The following is a 26,767-nucleotide window of genomic DNA, read 5'->3' on the forward strand; positions in this document are numbered from 1 at the left end:
AGGTATGGGGGGATGTCAGGGGTAGGTTTTTTACCCAGAGAGTGGTGGGGGCATGGAATGCGCTGCCTGTGGGAGTGGCAGAGTCAGAATCATTGGTGACCTTTAAGCGGCAATTGGATAGGTACATGGATGGGTGCTTAAGCAAGGACAAATGTTCGGCACAACATCGTGGGCCGAAGGGCCTGTTCTGTGCTGTATTGTTGTATGTTCTACTTCTGCATGTTCCACTTGTCACCTTTTAGTATCTGCAGATGCATCTCCACTTCCAAAATCCAAAGCGTAGACAGTCTATCTGATATTACTTTTCAATTTTTAGCCCTTTGCGTGAGTCTCCTGTTCTGCTACCATAGCTGTGCTAGCATCTGCTTGTGCAAGAAAACCAATCCATTGCTCATAGACCAGAGCAGCCTCCCTCACTCTCTTCTTTAAGAAAGAAGTTAAGGCTGTGCTGGGCAATGGGATCCAGATGCAATTTGATTAGTCAATTTCTGATCTGAAGCAAAATGCAATTTATTCATACACCATAGCTTACAACAAAAGAGGAGAAACTGGAATAACTTCTGGAAAAATTGACAGAATAATAAACTAGTTTGTTACTGAACAGTAAATTCTGATATAGCAACATCCCATAAACACCCCCTTGGCAAAGGCAAGTTCAGGAAATAGATTCTTGCAGGCAATTCTCTCCTCCCGGAGGAAAAACCATCGAAGCAAGGAAAGATGTTCTGCAGTTTTCAAACTCTTAACTGCAACCAACAAACTAAGAACAAATCCTGGCTCTGTGGGAGCTTGCCTGACCATTCAGCCTGTTTCTACTATTCCAACTTGTCAAAAACAACCCCCAAGGTCCCACAAGCTGTTCACTTTTTAGGCTTTCAATAGACAGCTTGGCATCTGCCTTAAAACTTTTCCAAACAAAAATACACCTCTTAAAGCCATAGTACCACATGCTAATTTTGGCACCACCATGACCCAGCCTCTGTGCAAATCCCCTTTAGAGGAATAATGCTGATTAGGGACCAAAGCCCTTTCTGCCTCTCCGTAGGGAAGGCTTTAGGATTCTCCTCTAATCAGCTGCAGATATTTGAACAGGAGGGTTATTAGGTGAGAATTGAGGAATGTCAAGTGCAACAAACACTTGGGCTACTCAGCAACACAACGAAGTTTCTTCCCAATGCTCCGTACTGGATAGTCTCCTGTCATTGGGTAACAGTTATTTTCTGTTGCAATCTTTAGGTAACATCTTCATCTGTCAGAGAGTGACCCCTGACGTGACAGGATGTATGGAAGATGACAGTGATGCTGATGAGGAGGGAGCCCTGGTCACCAATGTACTGTACAAAATTGGTAAATGCTGCTTGACACTGCAAATGGAGAGTTGGAGCTATGCTTTAGGGTGTACAGAAGTGTAGTGTAGGTGCAATCTGTGGTGGTTATTGTGCCAGCAAGTAGCACTTCCTGGAAAAGCAAAGGCTTTTGAGGCTGGAATCTGATTTTACAAAAGACTTGACATGTTGAAATATTACTGTTTCCCTAGTTCTTAATTTTAATTGCACTCCCATCGTCTATGATTCTTGGTTTCAGTCCAGACATAGCATTAGCTTTCTATCCTTGTTTGATCCAGCCAGTGACTGCTCACTGAAATGCTTTTGCCTTCAGGTGACCTTGGCCATGTGACATCAATCAGCAATCCCCAGGTAGAGGAGGGAGACAGCCGCTTCCTGGCAAATGAGGTTTTACAAGAGGTAAGTGGCAGAAAGCTGCTTACCCCCCCTCGAACTAGCAATTTGGATGCGCAGCTGTTGGAAAAGGTATATTTTTCTTAGTGAATGTTAACTTCAATGTAAAGAGATTCTGCTTAAAATGTAGAATTTCAGCCAGTGTTTCTTGCTCCCTGATCAAAGTGCTGTAAGGACTCCATGGAATTCCCTGTAACTTCAGCCTTGATGACATCCCCATTACATCATGATGGTCAAATGTAGACCCTTCTTTGCAGAGTATCTTGAGACCGGGGCTAAATGAGGTTTATCCACTGTGCTTGGCTGCAAAAGCTGTTTGATGGGTTCAGCCAACAATTGAAGTGCATGTCCTTGTCAGACAGCCACCAGGTAGTCCTTGGATGGCATGCATTCCGGCAGTGTGATTTGACGATAAGTCAGTCAAAAGTTAGGGAACTGTATTTTTGAGGACGCTTACCTGTTCACAAAGCAGTTCCCAGCAGGATCTGTTTGTGTGCTTTGTTCCATGCACGCGTTGCTGTCTGTCAGTGTTTGTGCTGTTTTATGCATGTGTACTGACAGCTGCTGACAGCAGCTTTGAGAAGTACAGTAGAGAGCTGTTTTCTAACATTTAAATGTTCTGTTAAATATACTTTTTGTTTTGTTAATGATCTCAACCTTCAATCAAGCTGTACTATGCTTTGTTAGACTTTCCTTTGGGTGATTTTTGAGTGATTGTGAATATTTGTTTGGCTGGTCTGCCCCCAACCCCACTTTTTCCATAAGCCCTACTATTTACATTAAGTGGGATTTCACTAGAATGTGACCACAGCATTGTAGGAGGACTACTTGTCATTAAGCAACAATGACTGCACAGATCAACCTCTCCAGAAGTGGGTTGCAAATAAATCCAGTTAAGTTGGAGACATTAAAGGGCCTTTGTGGTAGTGTCTCCACCTCTGAGCCAAGAGGCCTGGGTTCGAGTCCTACCTGCTCCAGGGGTGAGCACATCTCAAAATTGATTAGTAAAGTATCTGATATTTGCAAGTCAGCTTGTTTTACATGGGAGAGGCTTGGAATCAAGGAATAGGTTGTTTGCCCTGTCAAATTGAAGCTATTGCTTCATAATGATGGCAAATTATACATTTTGTGCTCCCCATAATTATTTGACGCTGATTTTAAAAAAATTATCAATCTCATTAAATGTACACTCATACTGCGCATTCCCCAGTGCTCTTGTAGAGGACTTTAAAGATGGTGTTTATGGAGTAAAAGTATACATCCCCATCAGTCTCAAAGCTATCACCCTTGCCTCTGTAAATTGTGCCTCTTGTTCTTCCCTGGTTTGGAGTGTCATCTTAACCATATCTACCCATTATTTTTGTAGGTTTCAGCAGATTTCCTCATTTCTTAAACTGCACAGTGGGGTCAATTCCTGCCTTGGCTGAGGTCCCAATGGAAGACTGTTCTTAGTGTGGTGGGCAGGTGTGGTGACCCTCAGGATAAACCACATCAGTATCTCATGAGCAAGCAGTCCCAATATGGACTCATAAGATTGTGACTTTACCCTCATGGCAGTGATTCTTGGGGATAAGACTGAAATTACACATAGTAATCCAGCTGTAATCTAACTGAGCTGCTCTACAATTGAAGTAAGACATCACTGCTCTTGTACTGAAATCCTCTTGCAATAATCCATTGGTCTTCACATTAGTTGTCAGTGCCTTAAACAAGTCCCTTTGTATGCTGATCCTCTCTATCACCATCTGATAGGAAGACTAGATGTGTAATGTGGCTAACCTCCATTTTCCATCTACTTGTCCAGTCACTTAACATTGTCCAAAGCCTCCCTTCTGCAACCATTTCGCATCTTTCCTCACCGCACACATTCCTCCTTTGCTTTATATTAACTGTAAATGTAGAAATATTACATTGGGTCCCTACCCCTCAATCACTGAGATTGTAAACAGCTGGTCCTTGTGATACCCTGTAGGCTGCTGCCTGCTAATGTCTGACCCCTTCTTACTGTTTGTATCTTTAACCAATGCCAGCACTTCACCTCTCTTCCCAGTGCTTTAATTCTGCTAACCAACCTCCTGGAGAGGCCAGATTTTAGCAAATGTCTTCTATAACACAATCTAAATATATTACATCCATCAACTAATTTTTGTCAGTAATAGAGTATACTTTCCCATTCTTAATCATGGTCTGATTGGACAGTATGGATTTAAGTATCTAATTATAATATCCTTTAGGATCCCCACTATTGATGTAAACAGGTCTGTAGTTCTCTTCTCTCAACAACTCAAACAGTGGGCTAATGTTTTCTACTTTCCAATATGCAGGAATCAGTCCAGCATTTCTAAACTTGGGAAGGTTGTCAACATAGCAACATTCTCTATAATCACCTCCTTCGTCTCTTTGGGATGTAGACCATCAGGTCCTGGGGATTTATCAACACTCAGCCCTACACATTTCTCCAATTTTTTCAGAATGCTAATTTCCTTCAACTCATTCACGTGGATCTCTTGTTCTGGGAGATTGTGATTTTTACCTCCGTGAAAAGACAACACTAGGTTATAGTCCAGCAGGTTTATTTTATTTTTTTTGGAAGTGAGGTTTCAGGGCACTGTTCCTTCCACAGGTAGCTGTGGAACAGAATCATGTAAGACCAAAATTGTCTGAAAATCCTGCTCCACAGCTACCTGATCAAGGAGCAGCACTCAAAACTAGTGCTTCCAAATAAACCTGTTGGGCTATAACCTGATGTTGTGATTTTTACCTTTTTTGTCCACCGGAGTCCAACGTCAGCTCCTCCGTGTTCTTTACATTGAGGAAGAGACAAAGTAATCTAGTTTCTGTGTTTGTATTTTAAAATCTCCTGATTAAATAGATCCACATTTGTTTTAGCCAAACATTTCATGTTTACATTTCTGCAGAAGTTAAGTCCACCTGATTTTGTTTTTGCGAGATTGTGCATATTCTTATCTGGTTTTTGGTCCTTGTGTTCTTAAATTTTCCAATTCTCAGATTTACAGCCCTCTTGTAACTTTATACATTAGCCTTTCATTTTATTGCTGTACAAAACTTTGTTAGCCACAGTTGACTGACCTTGTCCTTGCACCTTTTAAGGGATGTATAATTGTTGGCAGTCATGTAATAGGCAATGGATAGACTTCAAAGATGTATGTACGGACATGCCTTTGTATGTTTCTGATTCGCCTCAGCCAAAATGTGCATTTCCCTTCAAATTTAACACTCCTGCTTCAGTGAACACCTCTTTTAGCCAATGTGAAATTCCCCTTTACGCACTTGTCCCTGAAGGTTTATGCAGCAAGATTAATTAGCCATTTTCTTATGTTTTAATCTTTCAAACAACCAGTGTTATACTCCTGAGATCATCTCAGGAGCTGATGAAAGATGCAAAATAACCAATCATGTTGCTAATTTGGACAGAAGAAATGATCTCTCTCTCTCCACTGGTATAATCTAGTCACTCTGGTTAATAGCCTCCGATATCCTAAGATAGGGAAATGTAATGACAATACTGTTATCACTAAGCTTGAGGCCCAGTTCTTGTCTGGGGTCATGGATTCCAATCCCACCATGAGGGTGAGTGAAATTTGAAAAATTAATTTAAAAAAAAACCTGAGATCTGAAGCTAGTCTGAAGATACCACCTTTGGAATCACTCAGTAAAGTAGAATTTTCATAGATTTCTTAAACGACATTGTCATTTGGCCTCATCATGATTTTTGGGTCCATAACTGCCCTCTGAAATGGCAACTTAGTTTGCAGGCAGTTGGAGATGGTTAACAAATAATGGTTGTTCCATTGATGCTCACAGCCTGTTTGGGGAAAGAGTGGGGGTGCACATGGGAAATGGAGATAAACATTTCCACCTCAAACACAGCAAAATGTCTTCTGCTGGAAAATGAATGCAACTTCTATCCTTTTGATTTTCTGAAAACTGCTTGGGAGACTGCAGTAATATTATCCTGTCTCCCCCAGGATTATTCTAATTTGCCGAAAGCTGATATTTTCGCTTTGGGTCTCACTATGGCGTTGGCAGCAGGAGCAGAGGAACTTCCTTCGAATGACATGGCTTGGCATTACATCAGGAAGGGCAACCTTCCCACGATTCCTCAGCAGCTGTCCCATGACTTTTACAACCTATTGAAAGTAAGTGGATTATTCCTTAAGATGGTGGGTTGGGAGATTTTCCTGAAGGCTCGGTGGTGGAGTACTGTGCACTTGCCAGTGTTTCCTCTGGGGGGGAGGGAGGAAAAGACAAACTCCAGCCAGGGACCCTCTGTCAGCTGTGGCTCAGTGAGTACTGCTAATCAGAATCACAAGGTTCTGGGTTCAAGTTCAAATCCCACTCTAGAATCTGAGCACCAAAGCACAGTTGTGCTCTCCAGTGGATCATTGGGCAGTGGGTGTGTTGTCTTCAGGTGAAGCCCCATCAGCCAGCTAGGCTGACGTGAAAGGTCCCAGGACATTATCTTGAAGAGGAGCAGGGATGTGGTCCCAATGTCCTAGACCATGTTTATCCCTCAGTTATTATCCTAAGTGATTTGATCATTATCACATTACTTTACTTTATGTGGGCTTCTGCTCTCAATGTTAGTGACACTTTGTCAGCTTAATCATAAAAATCAGGCTTCTTTCCTTTCAGTTCACAGCTCCTGAGTAATGCCTGCTCAATGAAACCACTGTTCACTTGTCTTCAGACCCTTTGTCTATGCTGTTTGCAGCACCACAGACCAGTTGTAAGACTTGGCCTGCTGAAGGTCACTAATATTACTAAACCATGCCATGTGGGTCCAAGCTGGTGCTGGAGTCTGTGGGTACAGTCAGAAATGGGAGAGTGATGGTAAAGTCACTGGACTAATCCCAGAGGCCAGGCCAATGCCCGAGGGAGTACTGGGTGCAATTGGAACATGTTTGTGTCTCCATACCAGGCTGCTGCCTTCTCCATTGCTCAAAGATATATTGGTCTGTGGGTTGTGAAAACACCTAGAGATGCTTGGTCTGTACAGTGGGTTTCAAGAATCTGATCAGCCAAAACATGAGAGAGACCTAATGGAGTATTGACCAGGCGAAGGAAGGATATACTCTCTGCTTGTGAGAAGTTCACCAGACATTTCTGGGATGAGGGCACTTTCCTGTAGGGAGTGTTTGTGTAGGTGTAGCCAGCATTCTGTAGAAGTTAGAGTTCAGCTAATCAATTAATAAAACTGAGGGTTTGACAAGGTGGAAGCTGGAAAGAAGCTGTCTGGAGCTTCTAGTCTCAAGGGCCAAATACCTTTCCTTAGGATAAGAAAAATCTTGGGTTACTTAACATACTATCCCAAAGAAGATTTCTATCTAGTGCTTTTAAGGTGTGCAATTCTCTCTCTCCTTTTAGGAATTGCAATGAAGTTTCAATCTGGTAAATATTTGTAGTTCATCTCCTATTCAGTCATGAAACTTCTGCCAAGAGCTGAGTGTCCATGACCTTGTTTCTGTTCTGACTGCTGTTCTCTCCTGTTCCAGCTCATGATTCACCCAGATCCTGTGGACAGACCATCCTCTGCTGGACTGACAAGACACCCCGTGCTCCGTCAGAATTCCAGGAAGCTGGCCTCCCAGCTCCGAAAAGAGCTCAATGTAGAGCGATTCAGGACAGCCATGTTGGAGAGGTAGATGGGGAATAAAGCCAGACTCTCAAATGGGGGAATGCTGCTGAGAGGGAAGAGGCTGGGGAATGACTCAGATGCTCCACAGGAGTTTGCAGATGCTGTTCCCATTGAGCTGTTGATGAATAACATGAGACACGGTTCTATATTGAACCCAACACTTGTCCACTGGCTGTCTGACAGGTGTTAGTGGCTTGTATTTCTATCATTCCCCTTGTATTTCAATTTCCATCTGCCCACAATGGAAGGGCTGAAGTTTCAGGAGTGGGTATAGGCTATTCAGCTGTCTCTAGTCATTACAGACAAACTAGATGCTGGAATCCAAGGTAGACTGGCAGGAGGCTGGAAGAACACAGCAAGCCAGGCAGCATCAGGAGGTAAAATCTATGTTTTGGATATAACTCTTTAGGATTGGGGGTGGGTGTAGGGGGAGCTGCAGATAAAGGGGGTGGTGAGGTGGGGATAGGTGAAGACAAGTAGATGATATGACCTGGTTGGTCAATGGGAGGAATGAATCTGGTTGGTGGCAGAGGGGGGAGGGGCTGGGAAGGGCGTCAGGAAAAACTCTGTTTCCTGCTCCTTGGATTCTCTGACCTCCTGTCCTTTTCCAGCACCACACAACTCTAATCTCCATCTGCAGTCCTCATTTTTGCCTGTTTTCTCCAGTTCAACCTTCTTAGAACTTAGTGTGGAAACCGGCCCTTCGGCCCAAGAAGTCCACACCGACCTGCTGAAGCGCAACCCACCCATACTACCCCTATATTTACCCCTTCACCTAACACTATGGGCAATTTAGCATGGCCAATTCACCTGACCTGCACATCTTTGGACTGTGGGAGGAAACCGGAGCATCCGGAGGAAACCCACGCAGACACTGGGAGAACGTGCAAACTCCACACGGTCAGTCGCTTGAGGTGGGAATTGAACCTGGGTCTCTGGTGTTGAGGCAGCAGTGCTAACCACTGTGCTAAGGCTAACTTCTCATTCTCACGTCTCATTCTGGGAGATTTCTCTCACTTCCTCAACAAAATTGTTTTTTGCCACTTCTTTCCCATTATGAAGTTTCCCCATTCAGCCAATGTTTTCTGAAGACGTGTGAATCTGTCAGCAAATACCTGTTTTCTTTGTTCTTGTAAAATCTTGCCCAACCTCAAGATTGTTATTCTTTAGGACCACCTTAAGCCTGCCTTAATCTTTGCACAATCCTTTATCTGTCTTTGTTAGCTACACTTGAACTGCTGTGAGTCCTTGCACCTTTTTTGAAGGAATATAATGTTGCTGCAAGTCATCTAAAAGATAGACTTCAAAGACTTAGGTACCATATTTTCCTAATCTATCAATTTGTGCCACATGCTTTCATAATTTCTGTTTAAATTTAGCACCTTTCTTCAGTAAAATCTGTCACTTTGAATAATGTACACTTCTCATTGTGGTCACTCAAGCCTGAGGCTCCTTTTACAAGATTACTAATTAGCCTTTTTATTACAGAATGCACTCTCCAAGTTAGCTTTTCAACCTGCTCTGGCAAACTTATTCCTAACTACTTCAGGGCTTTAGTCATAGAATCCCCATAGTGTGGAAACAGGCCACTCAGCCAAAGTCCACACTGACCCTCGAAAGAGCATCCCACCCAGACTCCTTCCCCCTGACGCGCGCACACACACACACCCCTTAACCGAAACCCTTGCAGACAGCGAATGTGCGAACTCCACACAGTTGTCAGAGACTGGAGTTGAACCTGACAGAGCCAGCAGTACTAACCATTGAGCTACCATGCTGCCCAAAGTGCTCAATTGGTTTACCCAGTCTACTTTCAGATTTGACCAACAGTGGCCCATGCCACATGTTTATCATTAGGTTTTATACCACCCTACTGCTATTTGATCTGTAAATGACTCCAATATCTGCTGCTTGAGTTCCACCCAAATGGCTTCCATACTAGTCCTCCTTTCCTTTCCTCAGTGCACATCCTTAGATAATGACAATGCCCATTTGAGTATTAGTCAGTCCTGTCACTGGGATTAGCTGCCCACGTTTGGCTGTCATACTTGATGGCTGAGTAAGAGGAGGAACAGAGACTGAATTGAGGTCTTGAACTGTTTAGTCATCAGGGAAAGTGCATGAGGAATTAAATTTTCTGGAAGAATTTACAATGAAATGTACAGCATCACATTAAGAACGCCTACTTCAGCTTGTCTAGTCCTTTCAGATAGGAAAGGCACAAAAACTTCTCCATTTCATTATTACCCATGTGATTCCATACTTTAGTTCAATTATCTCAAATCTATGCTTGTTTCATTTTTTGGTTTTTTGTAGAATCCCTTACATGTGGAAACAGAACCTCAACCTGAGCTCACACTTCTCAAACCTTACTAACCGGCCCTTCGGCCCAGCATGTCCACACTTAGTTCTGAAGAGCAACCCACCCAGACCCATTCCCCAACCCTACTACTCTACATTTACCCCTGACTAACTTACATATCCCTGAACACAATAGGCAAGTTAGCTTGGCCAGTTCACCTGATCTGCACATCTTTAGATTGTGGGAGGAAACCGGAGCACCCGGAGGAAACTCAGACATGAGTATGCATTGAGTTTGCACAGTTGCCCGAGGCTGGAATCTAACCTGGGTCCCTGGTGCTGAGAGACAGCAGTGTTAGCCACTGAGCCACCATGCTGCTTATTTATTTATTTATTTTTTTGCTGCTGACTTTTGAGATGGTAGTTGGGCACAACTTTTTAACTCTTGCATCTCTTGCCAAATCCTTTAGGGAGTTGATGAAAGCCAGACTCTCTCAAGGCTTCCCACAGACTGACCTGAAATCTCTGCGTTCAGCCAAGAAATCTCCTCATCTTCCAGACAACAGGAGCCAAAGACTTGTGGGGGGTCAAAGTAGCCGCTCTGTGAGCTTCAACTGTGTCAGATACTGAGGGCCATGCAAGTAGAGAGGAGACCGGAGATCACTCGTGGCTGTGCTCTGGTGTGCTGTCAAACATGCTCAGTTAGTCATTAGTAAGAATGTTTCTAGTCAATCATCTTTGCCTGTGCTTTACACAAGGATTTAACAGTAAACCAGAATTGACTTTTGTTTAAACAAAGTCTACCTTTTGGACCTTCTCTACTGTACGCAATTACAATGTGGTCTGGTTTGAGTATTTTATTGAAATCCACCTCTACAATCTGTATGGTGTGCTTTTAATGTTTTATTTCTGAATTCCAGAACTGGCTACCTCCGTTTAAATTAAACTACCATACAGTTGCAGATGTATCTATAACTATTAAAGAATGCTATACTATAGCATAACTCTAACATATCTCAGCTCCAAGAACACTCCTTGAGGGATCTTGAGCACCAGGAATGTTTGATTCTGGATTATGTATATATTTGTGCTTGCAAGTGTCATTGAACAGACTTGTCCCTTGATTGGGTTTGATTTTAAGGTTCTGTCAAGTCCTCACTGGTTGTGTGGCCCTTTTCAAAGCCCCTGAACAGGGGGTAAGCCTTTACCAAGAGCTGATCTGTTATATAGATCAGAATGTATCTTGTGTCATTAAAGGGGAATGTCTCAAACTGCTGTAAAATGGAGATGGAATAGCCTTTTAACTATAGATTTTTTTTAAGAGTTCTGTGGAGAATTCAACAGTAATTAAAGTTTTTAATTTTCACCACCTTGCCTGTATTTCAATCACTAATTGATTCTGGGTTGGCAACTAGTGTAACTGCTTTCAGGTGGTCTGGTGCTGCATGGCTCAAGGATGGAATCCAAACTCCTGGAGCCCTGAATAAAGCTGCTGCTTACCTCAGTTTGAAACAACTGACTTGGCTGCCAGTCAAAGGCTGAATGGACATTGCCTCGATAGATGTGTTAGGATTGCAAGTTTTGGTTTTTAATCTTCCATTTTAAGGTTCATTTTGAGTCTCTGGAAATCCATCGCAAATCCAAAAGGTTCCAGCCTAGCTAGCATTTCTATATCCCATGTGAACTACAACATCTCCAGGTTCCAGCATCTGGAGAGTTTCCTGAAGCTAGGTTCTGAATAGGGTGGCAGATTGCCCAGAATAGTAAGCTATGGACTGTGCCCAATACCATCCTGTTGAGGATCAAACATGGTGCAACCTTCAGATTCTTAGGGCTGAGCTTCAAATCCAAGGAGGTGCCCATTTTCTTGGGAGGCTGAAGGGAGAGGAGAAGGCAGGACTGGGGTGTAAAATTCAGATGTTCAGAACTCTGGCGACACGGTGGCATGTGGGCGACACGGTGGCACAGTGGTTAGCACTGCTGCCTCACAGCGCCAGAGACCCGGGTTCAATTCCCGTCTCAGGCGACTCTGTGTGGAGTTTGCACATTCTCCCCGTGTCTGCGTGGGTTTCCTCCGGGTGCTCCGGTTTCCTCCCACAGTCCAAAGATGTGCAGGTCAGGTGAATTGACCATGCTAAATTACCCGTAGTGTTAGGTGAAGGGGTAAATGTAAGAGTATGGGTCTGGGTGGTATACGCTTCGGCGGGTCGGTGTGGACTTGTTGGGCCGAAGGGCCTGTTTCCACACTGTAAGTAATCTAATCTAATCTAAAAGTAATCTAATCTAATCTCTCCTGAATGACTCACCACTGCCCATGTTTTATTACCTATACAAAGTTAGCACAGATTTAGCTGGAAGGCTGTGCTGTAGTTCCTATGTAAGACCTCTACATCTGGTGTAAATGGAAGCCAGTTTCCAGATCATTGCCTGTTGAAAATCCATGGAAAGGAGGAATGAAGAACTAAGTGCTGCAGAAACATTTGATCATGACTCATCATCCAAATGAAGCTGAAAATGTGTTGCTGGAAAAGTGCAGCAGGTCAGGCAGCATCCAAGGAGCAGGAGAATCGACATTTTGGGCATGAACCCTCCTTCAGGAAACGTCGATTCTCCTGCTCCTTGGATGCTGCCTGACCTGCTCTGCTTTTCCAGCAAAACACTTTCAGCTCTGATCTACAGTCCTTACTTTCTCCTCATCATCCAAATGGCAGATAGTTTAATCTGGATAAATGTGAGGTGATGCATTTTGGAAGATCTAATGAGGGAAGAGTACAATAAATAGCAAGACCCTTAAATGCCTCCGTATAGAGGGATTATAGGTATTCAGGCTTACAGATCTCCAAAAGTGGCAACATGAGTGATAAGGTGCTCAAGAATACATGAGGATTTGAGCTGTACAGAGGCTGAATATGCTGGGGCTGTTTGCCTGGAGTGTTGGAGGCTGAGGTTTATAAAATCATGAGTGGCATGGATAGGATAAATAGACATACTTTCCCTGGGATGGGGAGAGTCCTGAACTAGAGGGCATAAGTTTAGGGTGAGGGGAAAAATATAAAAGGGACAATTTTTCATGCAGGGGGTGGTACATTTATGGAATGAGCTGTTAGAGGAAGTGGTAGCTGGTACAATTAAAACATTTAAAAGGCATTTGGATGGATCTATGAATAGGAAGGGTTTGGAGGGATATAGGCAAAGTGCTGGCAAATGGTCACGCCGACCAGATATCCTAACCTAGCCCCAAGTTGGACTGAAGTCTGTTTCTATGATGTACATGTGGCTGTATAGAACTTTTATGGCATGCTTGCCTTCATTGGTCAAGGCATGGTCTAAGTGTCTAGTGCTGGTTGTCTCCAGAAGGATATGGAAACTTTTGGAGGGTAACTTTCTGTATCCTTTCCAATCAGGCAATACCCTGGTTAGTAGCTGTGGAGGAGAGACCAGACAAACTTGGTTTGTTTTCACTTGAATGTTGGATGTGGAGTGACCTGATAGAAGTTTACAAAATTGAGGCATGGATAGAGTGGGCAGTCACGTGTCCCCAGGGGGGACATAGGTCCAAGATAAGTAGGTAAGTGAAAGAAGATGAAAGGCTATTTTTACACTGTGACAAGTGCCTGGAATGCATTGCCCAGAGGTGTTAGAAGCAGCATTATGATAGATGCCGTACAGACAAGATAGCAGGTTGGGGACTGCATAGAGGCAGATTTTAGTTTTGAAGAGTATAATTGTCAAAGTTTTGGTGGGCTGAAAGGCCTGTTTCTGTGCTGCACTGTTCTACGTTTTGAATTTTGGAAGAGATTTTTGGCACTGCCAGCATAGCACCATTCCCTTCATTTATTGAGTTCTACAAAACTGAAGCAAGGAGCAAAACAAATAGTCATAGCCAGTAAAGAAATAAATAATTAGTCTATTCTCGAAACACTTATTGGAATAAGGACAAGACTGATTACGGCTGCTACCCTTTTTTAAAAAAGAAGTGCCCTCTAGTTAAGGAGCAGGAGTTGAAGTGAAATTAAGGGTGAATGGGTCCAAAGTTCCATATTTACTCTATGAAAAACACAATGGTGTAATATAAATAGCAGATTTTAAATACCAACTCATTGAATCAATCACTGTACCCACTACTTGAACCAATTAATTTCAAGAATTCTATTCTATCTTTCAGTAAAACTAAAGATGTTACTGATCAGGTGCATTAATGATGCTGTAATCTGTTTTTTGATTCAGCTGAAATCTGATTACATTGGACTTCCTCCTCCCTTACCTTGCTTGTACACAGTTGCCACTTCTAAGGACCAGTCTTTAAAAACTGAACTATGAGAGAAAATTGCCTTTTTTAAAAACAGGGATTTACCAGGATAGACAATTAAATTATCTACAATGTGGAAAGATTTGGCCCAACAAGTCCACTGCACATGTTTATTTTTGGATTGTGGAGGGAACCAGAACACCTGGAGGAAACCTACACAAACCTAGAGAATGCGCAAACTCCACACAGTGCCTGAGGCTGGAGTTGAATCTGGGTCCCTGGTGCTATGAGGTAGCAGTGCTAACCACTGAGCTGCCCTATAAAATTCCTAGTGGGGAAAGAGGCCATTTGGCCCATCAAGTCTGCACCAGCCCTCAGAATCCCACCATACCCCTGCAACCCACCAAGCCTACAGTTTTTGCTGTGAAATTATATAGCTGATGAAAAAGCTTTAGAGGAAATGAGGGGAAATTAATCCAAGTTTCTTTGAATACTACCTGTACCTACAATTATCCCCCATTGGGATAAGTACATGAATAGGAAATATTTTGGAGGGATACAGGCCAAGTGCAGGTAGATGGGACTAGTTTAGTTTGGGATTAAGGTCTGCATGGACTAGATGGATCAAAGGATCTAGTTCTCTGTTGTATCGCTTAAATTTGCTATCTGAATGGTAGAGGTAGGAAACCATAACATTATTTTAGGTGAACTCTTGAAAAACCATTGCAGACCAGGCTATGGAAGTCCTCTTGTGCACAGTGGTAACATCCTTACCTGGACCTCCAGACTCTAAGCTTAAAGAGTGGATAGGGTGGCACAGTGGTTAGCCAGACTGGAATCTAATAAAGGGGTTCAGGGTGGTTTATATATAGAATAACAGATACCCCGGAGTGAGTTATGAAGAGCTTTTGCCCAAAACGTCGATTTTCCTGCTCCTCGGATCCTCTAATCTAGACAGTGGTTAGTATTGCTGCCTCACAGCATTAGGGACCTGGGTTCAAATCCTGCCTTGGGCCACTGTCTGTGTGGAGTTTGCACGTTCTACCTGTGTCTGCGTGGGTTTCCTCTCCTAATCCAAAGATGTACAGGATAGGTGAATTGGCCATGCTAAATATCCCATAGTGTTCAGGGATGTGTAGGTTAAGTGCATTAGTTGGGGGGAATGTGTCTGGGAGGGATGCTCTTCAGAGGGTTGGTATGGATTTATTGGGCCAAATAGCCTGTTTCCACAGTGCGCAGGGATTCTGATTTTCGGTGCCTATGATCAGTGTAGACATGGAGAGTCTCAGTCTATGCCAAGACTTTTATCTCTTCCTGATTTACTGGAATTTATGGGTGAACTGAATTTGGTGCTGTGCACCTGCTGGGCTTGTATGGCTCCTGGCAGGGTTGAACATGATTGAGCTCCCCTATATCAGCACTCCCTCGCAGGTAGCTGATTTTAATGTGCTGAAAATATGTTGCTGGAAAAGCGCAGTAGTTCAGGCAGCATCCAAGGACCAGGAGAATCGACGTTTTGGGCATGAGCCCTTTTTAATATACCATCATTGACTCTGCCTTCAGCTGCTCAGCACACCCTCAATCCTGTCTACATCTTGTTCCCCTCTCCTCATATCTTGGGCATTTTTGAAGTTTTTAAATTTGTCTCCATACAAATGGTATTGAGTTTGTCACAATACCTTGAAGTATACATTTCGCTCGTACCCATTGATGTGGTGCTGGATAAAGCACAGCAGGTCAGGCAGCCTCAGGTGTAGGTGAATCGAAGTTTCGGGCATAAGCCCTTCAGGAATCCTCCGCTGCCCTGACCTGTTTTTTGCCAGTGCCACACCTTTTGCCTCTGACTCTGCAGCATCTGCAATCCTCACTTTTTCTCTCTGTAGTGATTTAACCCATGGGTTGAAGAAGGAACACCATCTTGTTCAGGAAGCGGTGAAATAGTGATTAGTTGTACTGTTGGATACAGTAATTTCCTCTGAAAAAGGATTACCCCATGATCCATTTTTTTTCTCTCTCCCTATTATCGCCGATTCCTTTTACCTGGCTATCTCCTCCAATCTACCCACTTACCCCCACTGTTGTCAGCAAATATACCCCCTTTTTTGTGGCTACTATCAATTCTGAAGAGGGGTGACTGGATTCTTACCTCCATTTCTCTCCACAATTGCCTGCCAGTGCTGAGTTTCTCCAGCTATTTGTGTTTTAGCCCAAAGCCTGCTCTTGTTGCTGTGCTGTCAGAAGACTGAGTGGTCTCTCTTGATAATGAACAGGTCCTCTGGCTGGCCTGAGTTCACTTCCACATTGGGTTTGGGAGGGTGGGGGGTTAGCTGTTTGAATGTGGAGTGGCTGCTGCAGCTGTCAGTCGTTCATTTCCAACATACCACCCTCCCCACACCAATTGTGTAGGTCTTCTCTGTCCTCCTTTTCTCCCCACTCTGCCATTTCCCCTCTGATTTGACAGCCCACTGTCTGGGACATGCCTTCAGTTACTGGGTTCACCTGGTGTTACTAAAGCAGAGAGTAATGCTGATTGGCAAACAGCACAGAGTCCATGCAGGTCCTTTATTATAGTGTTTCCCATATTCACATACATAGAACTTTTATAATACAGTCTTTTAAATAACTTTACACAATAAGGTTTTTGAATTATCTATCAAAATTTTGTATCCATGCTCTATAGCAAACTGACAATATATTCCATTGTACAAATTTACAGGTGAGAATTGAAGGTACTGGGGGAGGGAGCCATATGCAATGACAATACATTTAGTCTTTACACTGATCCAAGATGAGGCTGATTTTTTTTTTGACTGTGAAGCAATCCTTGCTCTAATCTTAAAACAGACATGAAAGTGGGACTTTGACCTTTCTCTTCCTCTAAACAGGAGCCTGCTGCCCCATGTGAAGTGGATATGGCACTGGAATTACAGTTTTGGTAATTGTCTGGGACAGGAATTTGTCAAAGGTAATGTGTAACAAGGTCTAGTTGGTATGAGCTGTACCAAAAGAAAAACTGTCAGGGTTGTGTGTGGGATGAGTAAATAACTCTTAGACATCACCAGCTTTACAAAGATGGGTCAGCTCCCTCTCCGGTCAGATTCCATCGTACCTGCACCTCCTCTTGAGCAGGAATGGAATGCTTTTAAAACATACATTGCTGAAGCTTATTTTTGCCATGCAATCCCTGACTTCCCTACCCCTTACCCCTCACAGCTACTCATGCTGTGACTCCGTGTTTGGTCACCCTGTTTTATAGAGATGTTCTTCCAAGTGCTTTCAACTGTTTCACCAATGGACTGGGCAACAGGAACAGAAGGTGACACTCTGCCCTGTTTACACTCCAGTATCGGAAGCAAAGTATCTCCAAAAGCCAAGTGAGTCACATTTTGAGCATTAATGCACAGGGATTACTTTGTACACGTTTTTTTAAAAGCAGTTGTGAAGTTCAGCTAAATCAGAGCAAAACCCCCAGCAGGTCACCAGTTATCACCTTAGGTAGGGAAAGGGATGGACTGTCCAACACTTAGTATCTCGCTGCTGCATTGCAGCCACTGTGATATTGATGGCCACAGCTTGCTGACAGTGATAGCTGGAAGTGGTCTATACAGCTGTGGGCAGGATCCAGACAGCGAGAGAGCTAAATGCTCATGCCAGGTGCTTGCAACCTCTTGGCAAAGCACTGTACAATGGATACACCACCTTGTGGATGAACGGCACTAGCACTTGCTCACTCTTGTAAGATTTGTAACCAGGAGAAGGACAAGATGCTGGGCTGTCTTTACACTGGTTCAGTTTGTCCGAGGGTTGGTGTTTTTAAAGGGGTAAATTTAAGCATAAGGTCCAACTTGCAGTGGAGACTTCGATCGATCTAGAAATGCCCCCAATAGTGTTTGTCCAGGCCCAGCAAAGTGGACATATGATTTTTAGGTTTTTTAAAAATAGACCGTTCTGACTGTCACATGGGCTGTTTCCAGAAACAAAGATGTACAAGTCTGGTATGTAGCAGATTTCAGCTAGAATTTTAATGCTCAGTCTCCAAGTCCCTCACTGTTCCTTCCTCCCAAACAAGTATCTTTGGGGGGGAAGGAGGAGGAGTTTTGGCAGTAAAATGGAGTTGACGGCATTGTTGACGGCCCTGATTTTAATCAAGCTATTCTAATATGCTGCATGTGTATGAGATAGCAGCCAAAGGCTCATGCTGAGAATTAAGGGTTGTGCAAGAGTACTTTCTCTTGGAAAGCTTCTAATTTGAAAAGTAATGAAGCAGCACACTTTAGCTCTTTCACATAGATTCAGATGTTATTGTTCAAGTCTGTTAAAATAAATAAATAAAACTGGATACAGGCACCACACTCCTTTTATCTTCCTCACTGTAGTGCTGGAATGCTATACCTCCGCTGTGTTGAATAAGTTAGCAGAGCAAATTACCTCTGTCTGGTGAGCAGCACAAAAAGATCAGCACCATGGACAGTGCTGAGCATAGCCCTGTCCAGCCTCAGGAATGTACTGAGCTGGTGTCATGCATCAATCCTTCTGGGAGCAGGTTTCTACTCGCATTGGTATTGAACCCACCCAGCCAATGGTTCCCTGTCATCTGGGTCTCATCACCATACAGGAGCTTAAACAGTACAACCTTTATGCAATGGTTTCAAACCTTTTTGGACTAAGCAGAAAATGCAAGAGAGTTGGATCTGAATTATGAGAAAATGACATTTAAAGGGATGAGGATCAGTGTCTGTTCACTTCTTTTGACTATTCAATAACTGACAAGTGGCAGGAAACTGGAAAAGGGTAGGGAGTGGTGTCAGATCCAACAGGAGCTTCCTTGTTCATTCAGCTCTACTGACTATTGACAGGACCAACTGAACAATCCACAATCAGATCCAAAACCCTGGGCCGCAGGCAATTCCTGATGAAGGGCTTATGTCCAAAACGTCGACTCTCCTGTTCTTCAGATGCTGCCTGACCTGCTGTGCTTTTCCAGCACCACACTCTATCTATGGGTAATTCAAATTGCCTTCAGACAAGTGGACCCTCCCTTCCACCGTCCCTCCCCCAGAGTAAGTAATGCAATCCTGCTTGAGACTGGCCACAGGGAAGGGTCAGCTGTATCCTGCACAAGGCCAGGGGGCCCACGGTCTTCAATAAAAGCCTTTTCTTCCTGTGACGTCCTGTGCCTGCAAGCCTCAATGGTGACTATCAGAAAGCTAATCCACAGCAGATGGCATCACAGTCAAGTCCATTACACGTTGATACGACAACCCTTCAGATTCCTCAAGCCCTTCGATACACACAGTCTCAGAGACAGATTGTGATCTTTTGCCCTGGCTCTGGTCTGCACTGAAAACGCTGTCCCACAGAAAGGGTCAAGGATGAGACCTTTGCCCTGTGACCTGGAGGTGGGCAAGGGCAAAGAAAGCAAACTGTTTTCACCCAGTGGGAGGTGAGCAGCAGCAGAGAGAGAGAGGAAGTAACGTTCACTGAACAGGGTGGGATCTTCTACAGCGGAACAGAGAGCGCCCTCAGTCTGCTTCCCCTTCCTGAAGGCAGAAACCAATGGATTATCCAAGACAAAAACAGCAGTACGGGAGGGTGGGGCAGGAAGAATGTGCTCAGCTCTCACAGGAAAGAATGAATAAATTATAAAATATACATAAATAAAAGTGTCTCTGTGCCTCATTGTAGGGGTGAGCAAGGGACAGCGGCCACTGTGGCCGTTTCACGGCATTCCTGCTCTATTGTAACGGGGCCTCTCCTCCTCTTGAATCAGGTGATTGCACACCCAGTCTGGGGCAGGGAGACAATCGCAGGGGGCAGGCGACAGCTGCAGCCAACCTCCCCATGGTCCCGTGATTATCAAAGATTCCTCTTCGTGCTGGCCACTGTCCCTCTCCCCAGTAACTGCAAACAGCGTCCAGAGAAACCGTTTCTTCCTCCGCCGCCGCCCTCCTTCGGGCAGGGAGACAAACAGCTACAGCTGCTTCAAGGGGAACTCACATTTGTGCATCAGGCAGTTTTAGAACTAACAGCTTTGCAGAAATTGGTTGGCGGAGTCTGTCTTGAAAACAATACAAAACAGCAGCTCGGGCAGCAGCTGTAGTTTCTGTTTGCAGGCTTAAACCCCGAAACAACTGGGAGGACACGAGACACAACAGCAAACCCCTGCTCCGGCCGGTGGTAAGAAGTTCCCATCTATTTGAACGCAGTAAACTCTCCGGCTGTAAGACAAAACACACAGTTTAAAGATTCACGTTCCAGAGTAACAGCGACAGTTACCAACATCAAACAGTCCGTACTGACACAACTAGCAGTTAATCACAATGTACTCTAGCCCTGACCTGGCAGTGTTTGATGGACAGTGTGGAGGGAGTGTTTTGTGTCTAACTCTGAGCTGTATCTAGCCTGGGAGTGTTTAATAGGGTTGGTATGAAAGAGGCTTCACTCTATACCTAACTGAGTGGGAAGCCTGTTTTCCAGCACAAATGCTCAGACAGATCCAGTGTTGGCTTTTTGCCCCGGGAGCTAGGCTGAGACAGAGCGTTGATTGAAGATTAGATTAGATTACATTACAGTGTGGAAACAGGCCCTTCGGCCCAACAAGTCCACACCGACCCGCCGAAGCGCAACCCAGCCGTACCCCTACATTTACCCCTTACCTAACATTACGGGCAATTTAGCATGGCCAATTCACCTGACCTGCACATCTTTGGGCTGTGGGAGGAAACAGGAGCACCCGGAGGAAACCCACGCAGACACGGGGAGAATGTGCAAACTCCACACAGTCAGTCGCCTGAGGCGGGAATTGAACCCCGGTCTCTGGCACTGTGAGGCAGCAGTGCTAACCACTGTGCCACCGTGCCGCCCACAAGAGGTGACCATTGTTGCTGACCGGTGTTCGGGGTGGGTGGGAATGGGGGTTAGTCAGTCCTCAGTGAGGTCAGTTCAGCATTAATGGACAGACTCACTAAGAGAAGCTTGTTGTGAGAAATAGGACAATGTCAGACAAGGCATACTTGGCTGAGCGACAGAGTCGGGGGTTGACACGGAGTGGAGGGCCGAGTGTTGGAGGGTGGGACTCCTGTAAATAGTAATGGCAGGTTGGTAGTACAGAGCTGAAGGCTGAAAAGCCTCCCACCTGCACTGTATCGTTCATAGCCTTGGTTCTCCCTATCTTTGTCATCTCTTCCAGCTTCACGTTCACACAAAATTCCCACGTATGTTCCGTTTCTGTCCTTGAGCATCCCTGATTTGGTGACGCTGCCTCGTTCCTGAGCTCTGGAATACTCTCTCACACACTTCTAGTGGCGTGCACCTCGCTTTCCCACCCAAAACCTGAGCTCGCCCTTTCACCAAGCTGTTGGTCACCCGCCCTCGTATCTCCAAAGTTTCTCAGCGCTACATTCTCTCTTATCCCCAGGTGCTTCACAGGAGCATTATGTTGAAGGTGCTCTATATTTGCACACAAGTTGTTACTGCTATCATTGGTTTTACTTCAGGAGAAACCTCTCTCGTGGTGGGAGAAGTGGGCATCAGGTGAACACGAGCCTTGGTTTAACTGTGATATAGAGAATACTAATCCCTCCCCTCACCTTGCCACAGAGAGGAAAACTCTGAGCTCCTGTGAGAAACTATCCAGTCAACACAGTGACTGGGGAGTTGGAGAGTAGGCCTCATCACTGAGGAACAAGCAACTACCTGGCAGCTAGGAATAGCCGATGTGGACAAAGCACCAAAGGCCGCGAAGTATCCCCACTCACCGTAGCCTCCAGCCTGGATGGGGGTCTTTGGGGATGCACACGTGTACAGGCTGAAGTCCTCAGTTTGGAAGCCGGCCCGATTGAGCGAGGGTTCCGACGCACTGCGATGAATCTTTGGCAAGGACCTGGCCAGCAGCTCAATCGAGGCAAGAATCTGCAACAGAGACCGTGGTCATGGTTAGGGCATACCCCCCTTATTGTAAACCCCTCCTACACCAGGCCAGCTTTCCTTCTCTGGAACTCCCACTCCAGTATTCCCAGAGCTTCCCAGAGACAGCCTTGAATCAAAGGCTGGACAGGGGACTCCAACCTCAGAACGCAGGACCTGAAGACAATATTGCCCACTAATGATAGCGGGATCCCAGACAGCTTCCCGATTAAAGGGAGTGTTGGCTGAATCACACAAACGATTCTTGCCCTTTCCAAATGTCTCTCCTCACTGCTGGTCCAGGCTGTGCAATCTGGGTAGGGCTAATCCTTCTGGTAAATGGTGAGAGGTTAGCTTTGTTAAACCCTTCAGGCCAGAGGATTCACATTCACATTTCCCCCTCTAACTTGGAGCAACAGGAGTGAGTCACGTCACATCAAAGCAGTATTCCATTCTTCTCAATCTCTGCACGTCACACAAGCCTAGTTGCCACTGACACAGGCCTGGTTTCCACTGACACAGGCCTGGTTTCCACTAAGACAGGCCTGGGCCACTGGTAGGGACAGTATCAACACTGACCACATAGTTCAGGCTACATAGCAGTCAGTTTGCCCCAACTGAAGTACACAAATTGTTAGGGCACTCTGTTCGTCTCAGATGCTCTAGCCCCAGGAGAGGTCAGCAGATTGCAGTGAGAATGGGACATTCCCCATCAGAACAGACCCTGCAGCAAAGAAGTGGCTCAGATCACACTCAACCCCCTGCAGCTGTTACAGCCGAACAATACTCTTCCAGCAATTAGGCCAGGAACATCGGATGGCTGAGACTAATCGGATGGCTGGGATGGTTTACGCTGGAGCCAATTCACTCTTTGAAGCGGACATACACACTCTCCCCAAGGATGTGCAGCCATGTTCCCAATACGATTAAGGAACAAGAAAGAGCAAACAGAACAACGATGAATGGACAATCAAATTCCATTCAAGTGAGTCAAGATATTATTCACATTACATGCCCAAGACAAGCCATTGCACTGGGAACTGAGCACAGCTTACTTCCTCGCATTGTCAACCATTTCATGACACTTATGTGGCATAAACATATTCACTGTGTCACTGGGGCGCACTGTTCCCACTCGGGAACCGGGCTCCCCCTCCTCCTGTCGGTGGGCGCAGACAATCAAATTCCATTCAAGTGAGTCAAGATATTATTTCACATTACTGCCCAAGACAAGCCATTGCACTGGGAACTGAGCACAGCTTACTTCCTCGCATTGTCAAGCATTTCATGACACTTATGTGGCATAAACATATTCACTGTGTCACTGATCTGGAACAGGTACCGGGCTTCCCCTCCTCCTGTCGGTGGGCGCACTGTTCCCACTCGCGAACCGGGCTCCCCCTCCTCCTGTCGGTGAGCGCGCTGCTCCCTCTCGGGAACCGGGCTCCCCCTCCTCCTGTCGGTGGGCGCACTGTTCCCACTCGGGAACCGGGCTCCCCCTCCTCCTGTCGGTGGGCGCACTGTTCCCACTCGGGAACCGGGCTCCCCCTCCTCCTGTCGGTGGGCGCACTGTTCCCACTCGGGAACCGGGCTCCCCCTCCTCCTGTCGGTGGGCGCACTGTTCCCACTCGGGAACCGGGCTCCCCCTCCTCCTGTCGGTGGGCGCACTGTTCCCACTCGGGAACCGGGCTCCTCCTCCTCCTGTCGGTGAGCGCGATGTTCCCCCTCGGGAACCGGGCTCCCCCTCCTCCTGTCGGTGAGCGCGCTGCTCCCCCTCGGGAACCGGGCTCCCCCTCCTCCTGTCGGTGAGCGCGCTGCTCCCCCTTGGGAACCGGGCTCCCCCTCCTCCTGTCGGTGAGCGCGATGTTCCGCCTCATGCCTTTTACTGGACCCTCCGTACTCCAGCAGCACTGAGCAGTGAGGATGGAGAAGGGCAGAGTAGTGTATAATCAAGAGGAACCAGCAAAGAGGGAGCCTGTGGAACAAGCCGGAGCGGTTATAGTTACGGCATTTGTGATAACCAGACCCTTTGTGACTTTATTCATTCATGGGTTATGGGTGTCTCTGGCTGCGCAAGCATTTGTTGCCCAGGGGGCAGTTAAGAGTAAACCACATTGCGGAGGGTCTCGAGTCACTTCTAGGCCAGACCAGGCAAGGACCAGCAGATTTCCTTCCGTGAAGGACATTAGTGAAGCAGATGGGTTTTTACGACAATGGTTTCACGGTAATCATTAGATTCCCGATTCTTTTCATTGGTTCTTATTGAATTTGCACCATCTGCCTCAGCAGGACTTGAACCCAGGTCTCAAGAACAGTACCAGAGTTTCTGAATTCACAGTCCACTGATAATACCACTAGCTATTAGCATTGTATCAGCGATTGGTACATCCCCATGCGTTGTAGCACAATTCTGGACAGTACCTGACCACGGCAACGTTTGGGCATTGACAAAATTTAAACTTCACGTGAAAACTGCAAGTTTTGTTCAGCGCTGTTTTTGATATACAGCGAGCTACACCAGAGAAAGGCTCAGACCTCCCATTGGGTAATGGAGGGCATGTTGTGACAGGGGTAGAGGGTCATCTCCTCTCCCCAGGCTCCTCCTGGTGGCAGTGACCAGCATTCCCAGCCTGACTGCTGGGCACAAAACCTACACACACTCAGAAATCACTCAGTGTACTCCGTCTGCTCCAGCTTTCTTGCAGTCGCAAAACCACACAATTTAAATGAATTATACAACATACAAGTCATTTGGCAAGGTAGAAACTTCATGCTAAAAAATAATGTAATCAGATGCTTGCTTTCTGTGACTGTGAATGAGCGGGAGTGGGAAGAGATGAGCATACTATGTCCTCTCTCTTGGTTTGATCTGTGCCACCTTTAATGGAGCTAAGTGCCTGGGACATGGCTGTCACTGACAGGCACAGCAAGTAGTGCATCCTCTGCAGTCATGGTGCCCTGAACACCACATCCCCCCCCACCCCGCCCTCTTGTAACCACAACATACTTGGAGATCAGCTGGTGTTTCTCCAATACGCGCCATGCGCCATTATCCCCAACACTGTGTACCAGGGCAATGTGCACTCTCCTCCCTCACTAATACTGACCCAATGATGGGTCTCAGCCTCAATCCCAATTGAGGGTAAACAGTCTACAGAGTGCGTGAAAATATTCTTGCTAATTTTGTCGCTTCTTTGGGTGATGATTGTCAGGCTGTTGCATCCCCTCAAGAAAACGGTATTTATTGCTTCAAATACTTTGGTGAGTTTGACATCCTCAGCAACAACCCATAACCTTTCCTGAGCATGTGAAGGCAACATTTCCTCAAGCTCTCACTCCATGCTAGCCAAGGCAAAAAGACTTGTGTGGCTCCTTTTCACGACTTCATAGAATAAGGTGCTGAAAACTCCATTCGCCACCCAACCATGGACCTACTAACACTTTACATAAATTAAATGAAACAGCACTTCCTAGACTGTTATAAGGCCCAGGAGGCCATAGAGCTGTTCTGTAGCAATTCCTGTCACATTCCTGCCACTGATGTAGGCAAAGAGGAGTAGGTCACCACCTACCTGAGGGAACAGAGGGCGCTCATCACGTTTCTTCTTCAGACAATCCGCCATTAATCTCTTCATTGCCTTTGGACAATTATTGCGCACCTTGCTGAGATCAGGGGTCAGATATCCTCGGCCAACCATGAAGATAATCTGAAAGCCAACCACATGGTAAAGCACATCAAGCCATGGACAAACCATGAAGCTTGTGAGATACAGACCCAGCAGTACCATGGACATAGATATATTTCAAAATGGTTTTCAATCTGATATTTCACCTCATCTGGAGAGAAAGGAAGGGCAGGGGAGATGGAACAGTCTGGGACACTATCCTCGTGATCATAGTTACAACAGAGTGAGAGACAGTGGGAGAGGGAGGGAAAGTCATACTGCGCAATTGGGAGGGAGAGAGAGGGTGTGCGAATGGCAAGGAGAGCACGTACAAGTGTAAATGGAGAGAGCACGCATAGGAAGGAGGGAGAGAGTGAGATTAGATTAGATTACTTACAGTGTGGAAACAGGCCCTTCGGCCCAACAAGTCCACACTGACCCGCCAAAGTGCAACCCACCCAGACCCATTCCCTTACATTTACCCATGCCCCTAACACTACGGGTAATTTAGCATGGCCAATTCATCTCACCTGCACATTTTTTTGGACTGTGGGAGGAAACCGGAGCACCCGGAGGAAACCCACGCAGACACGGGGAGAATGTGCAAACTCCACACAGACAGTCGTCTGAGGCGGGAAAATGAAAGTAGGAGAGCGTGAGGGGGAGAGAAAGTGAGAGTAGGAGAGCACGAGGGAGAAAAAGAGTGCGAGTAGGAGAGCGTGAGGGAGAGAGAGTGTAAGTAGGAGTGCACGAGGGAGAGAGAGTGCGAGTAGGAGAGCATAAGAGAGAGAGAGAATGTGAATAGGAGTGCCCGAGGGGAAGAACACAAGGGGAAGCAGGACAGCAGGTGCAAAGCAGGAGAGCGAGTGTAGTAGCTCATGAAGGTGAGAGTCCGAATATAAGAGCATGAGATAGAGAGAGAGTGTACGAGTAGGAGAACGCGAGGGAGAGAGTGTGTGCAGAATTAAGGACAAAAAGGTAACGAGGGAAAGAATAGCACCCCTCAAAGATCAGCAAGGCAGCCTTTGTGTGGAGACGCAGGAGATGGGGCAGATACTAAACCAGTATTTTGCATCGGTGTTTACTGTGGAAAAAGACATGGAAAATATAGACTGTAGGGAAATAAATGGTGACATCTTTTAAAATGTCCACATTACAGAGGAGGTGGTGCTGGATGTCTTGAAACACATAAAAGTGTATAAATTCCCAGGACCTGATCAGGGGTACCCGAGAACTCTGTGGGAAGCTA

At 45.7% G+C, this 26,767-nt stretch overlaps 2 protein-coding genes across 3 annotated transcripts in view; one reads left to right on the plus strand and one right to left on the minus strand.

The window, feature by feature from the left end:
• Positions 1-11,065, plus strand: part of LOC122559463 (wee1-like protein kinase 2-A) — a 33,823-nt gene extending 22,758 nt beyond the window's left edge. Inside the window, exons 7-11 of the mRNA XM_043708923.1 lie at positions 1,237-1,347; positions 1,660-1,745; positions 5,729-5,899; positions 7,256-7,401; positions 10,170-11,065. Coding sequence (XP_043564858.1) covers positions 1,237-1,347; positions 1,660-1,745; positions 5,729-5,899; positions 7,256-7,401; positions 10,170-10,329 — 674 coding nt within the window. The 3' untranslated portion in view covers positions 10,330-11,065. The remainder of the gene's footprint in view (positions 1-1,236; positions 1,348-1,659; positions 1,746-5,728; positions 5,900-7,255; positions 7,402-10,169) is intronic.
• Positions 11,066-16,491: 5,426 nt separating this feature from the next.
• The window catches only part of braf (B-Raf proto-oncogene, serine/threonine kinase), a 117,586-nt gene continuing 107,310 nt past the window's right edge, over positions 16,492-26,767 (minus strand). For both annotated transcript variants that reach the window (XM_043708925.1, XM_043708924.1), the window contains 3 exons: positions 25,426-25,560; positions 21,706-21,859; positions 16,492-20,166 (listed from right to left, as the gene is read on the minus strand). In XM_043708925.1, coding sequence (XP_043564860.1) covers positions 20,141-20,166; positions 21,706-21,859; positions 25,426-25,560 — 315 coding nt within the window. In that variant the 3' untranslated portion in view covers positions 16,492-20,140. The remainder of the gene's footprint in view (positions 20,167-21,705; positions 21,860-25,425; positions 25,561-26,767) is intronic.

This window comes from Chiloscyllium plagiosum, chromosome 19 (assembly GCF_004010195.1).
Source record: "Chiloscyllium plagiosum isolate BGI_BamShark_2017 chromosome 19, ASM401019v2, whole genome shotgun sequence".
Classification (NCBI taxonomy): domain Eukaryota; kingdom Metazoa; phylum Chordata; class Chondrichthyes; order Orectolobiformes; family Hemiscylliidae; genus Chiloscyllium; species Chiloscyllium plagiosum.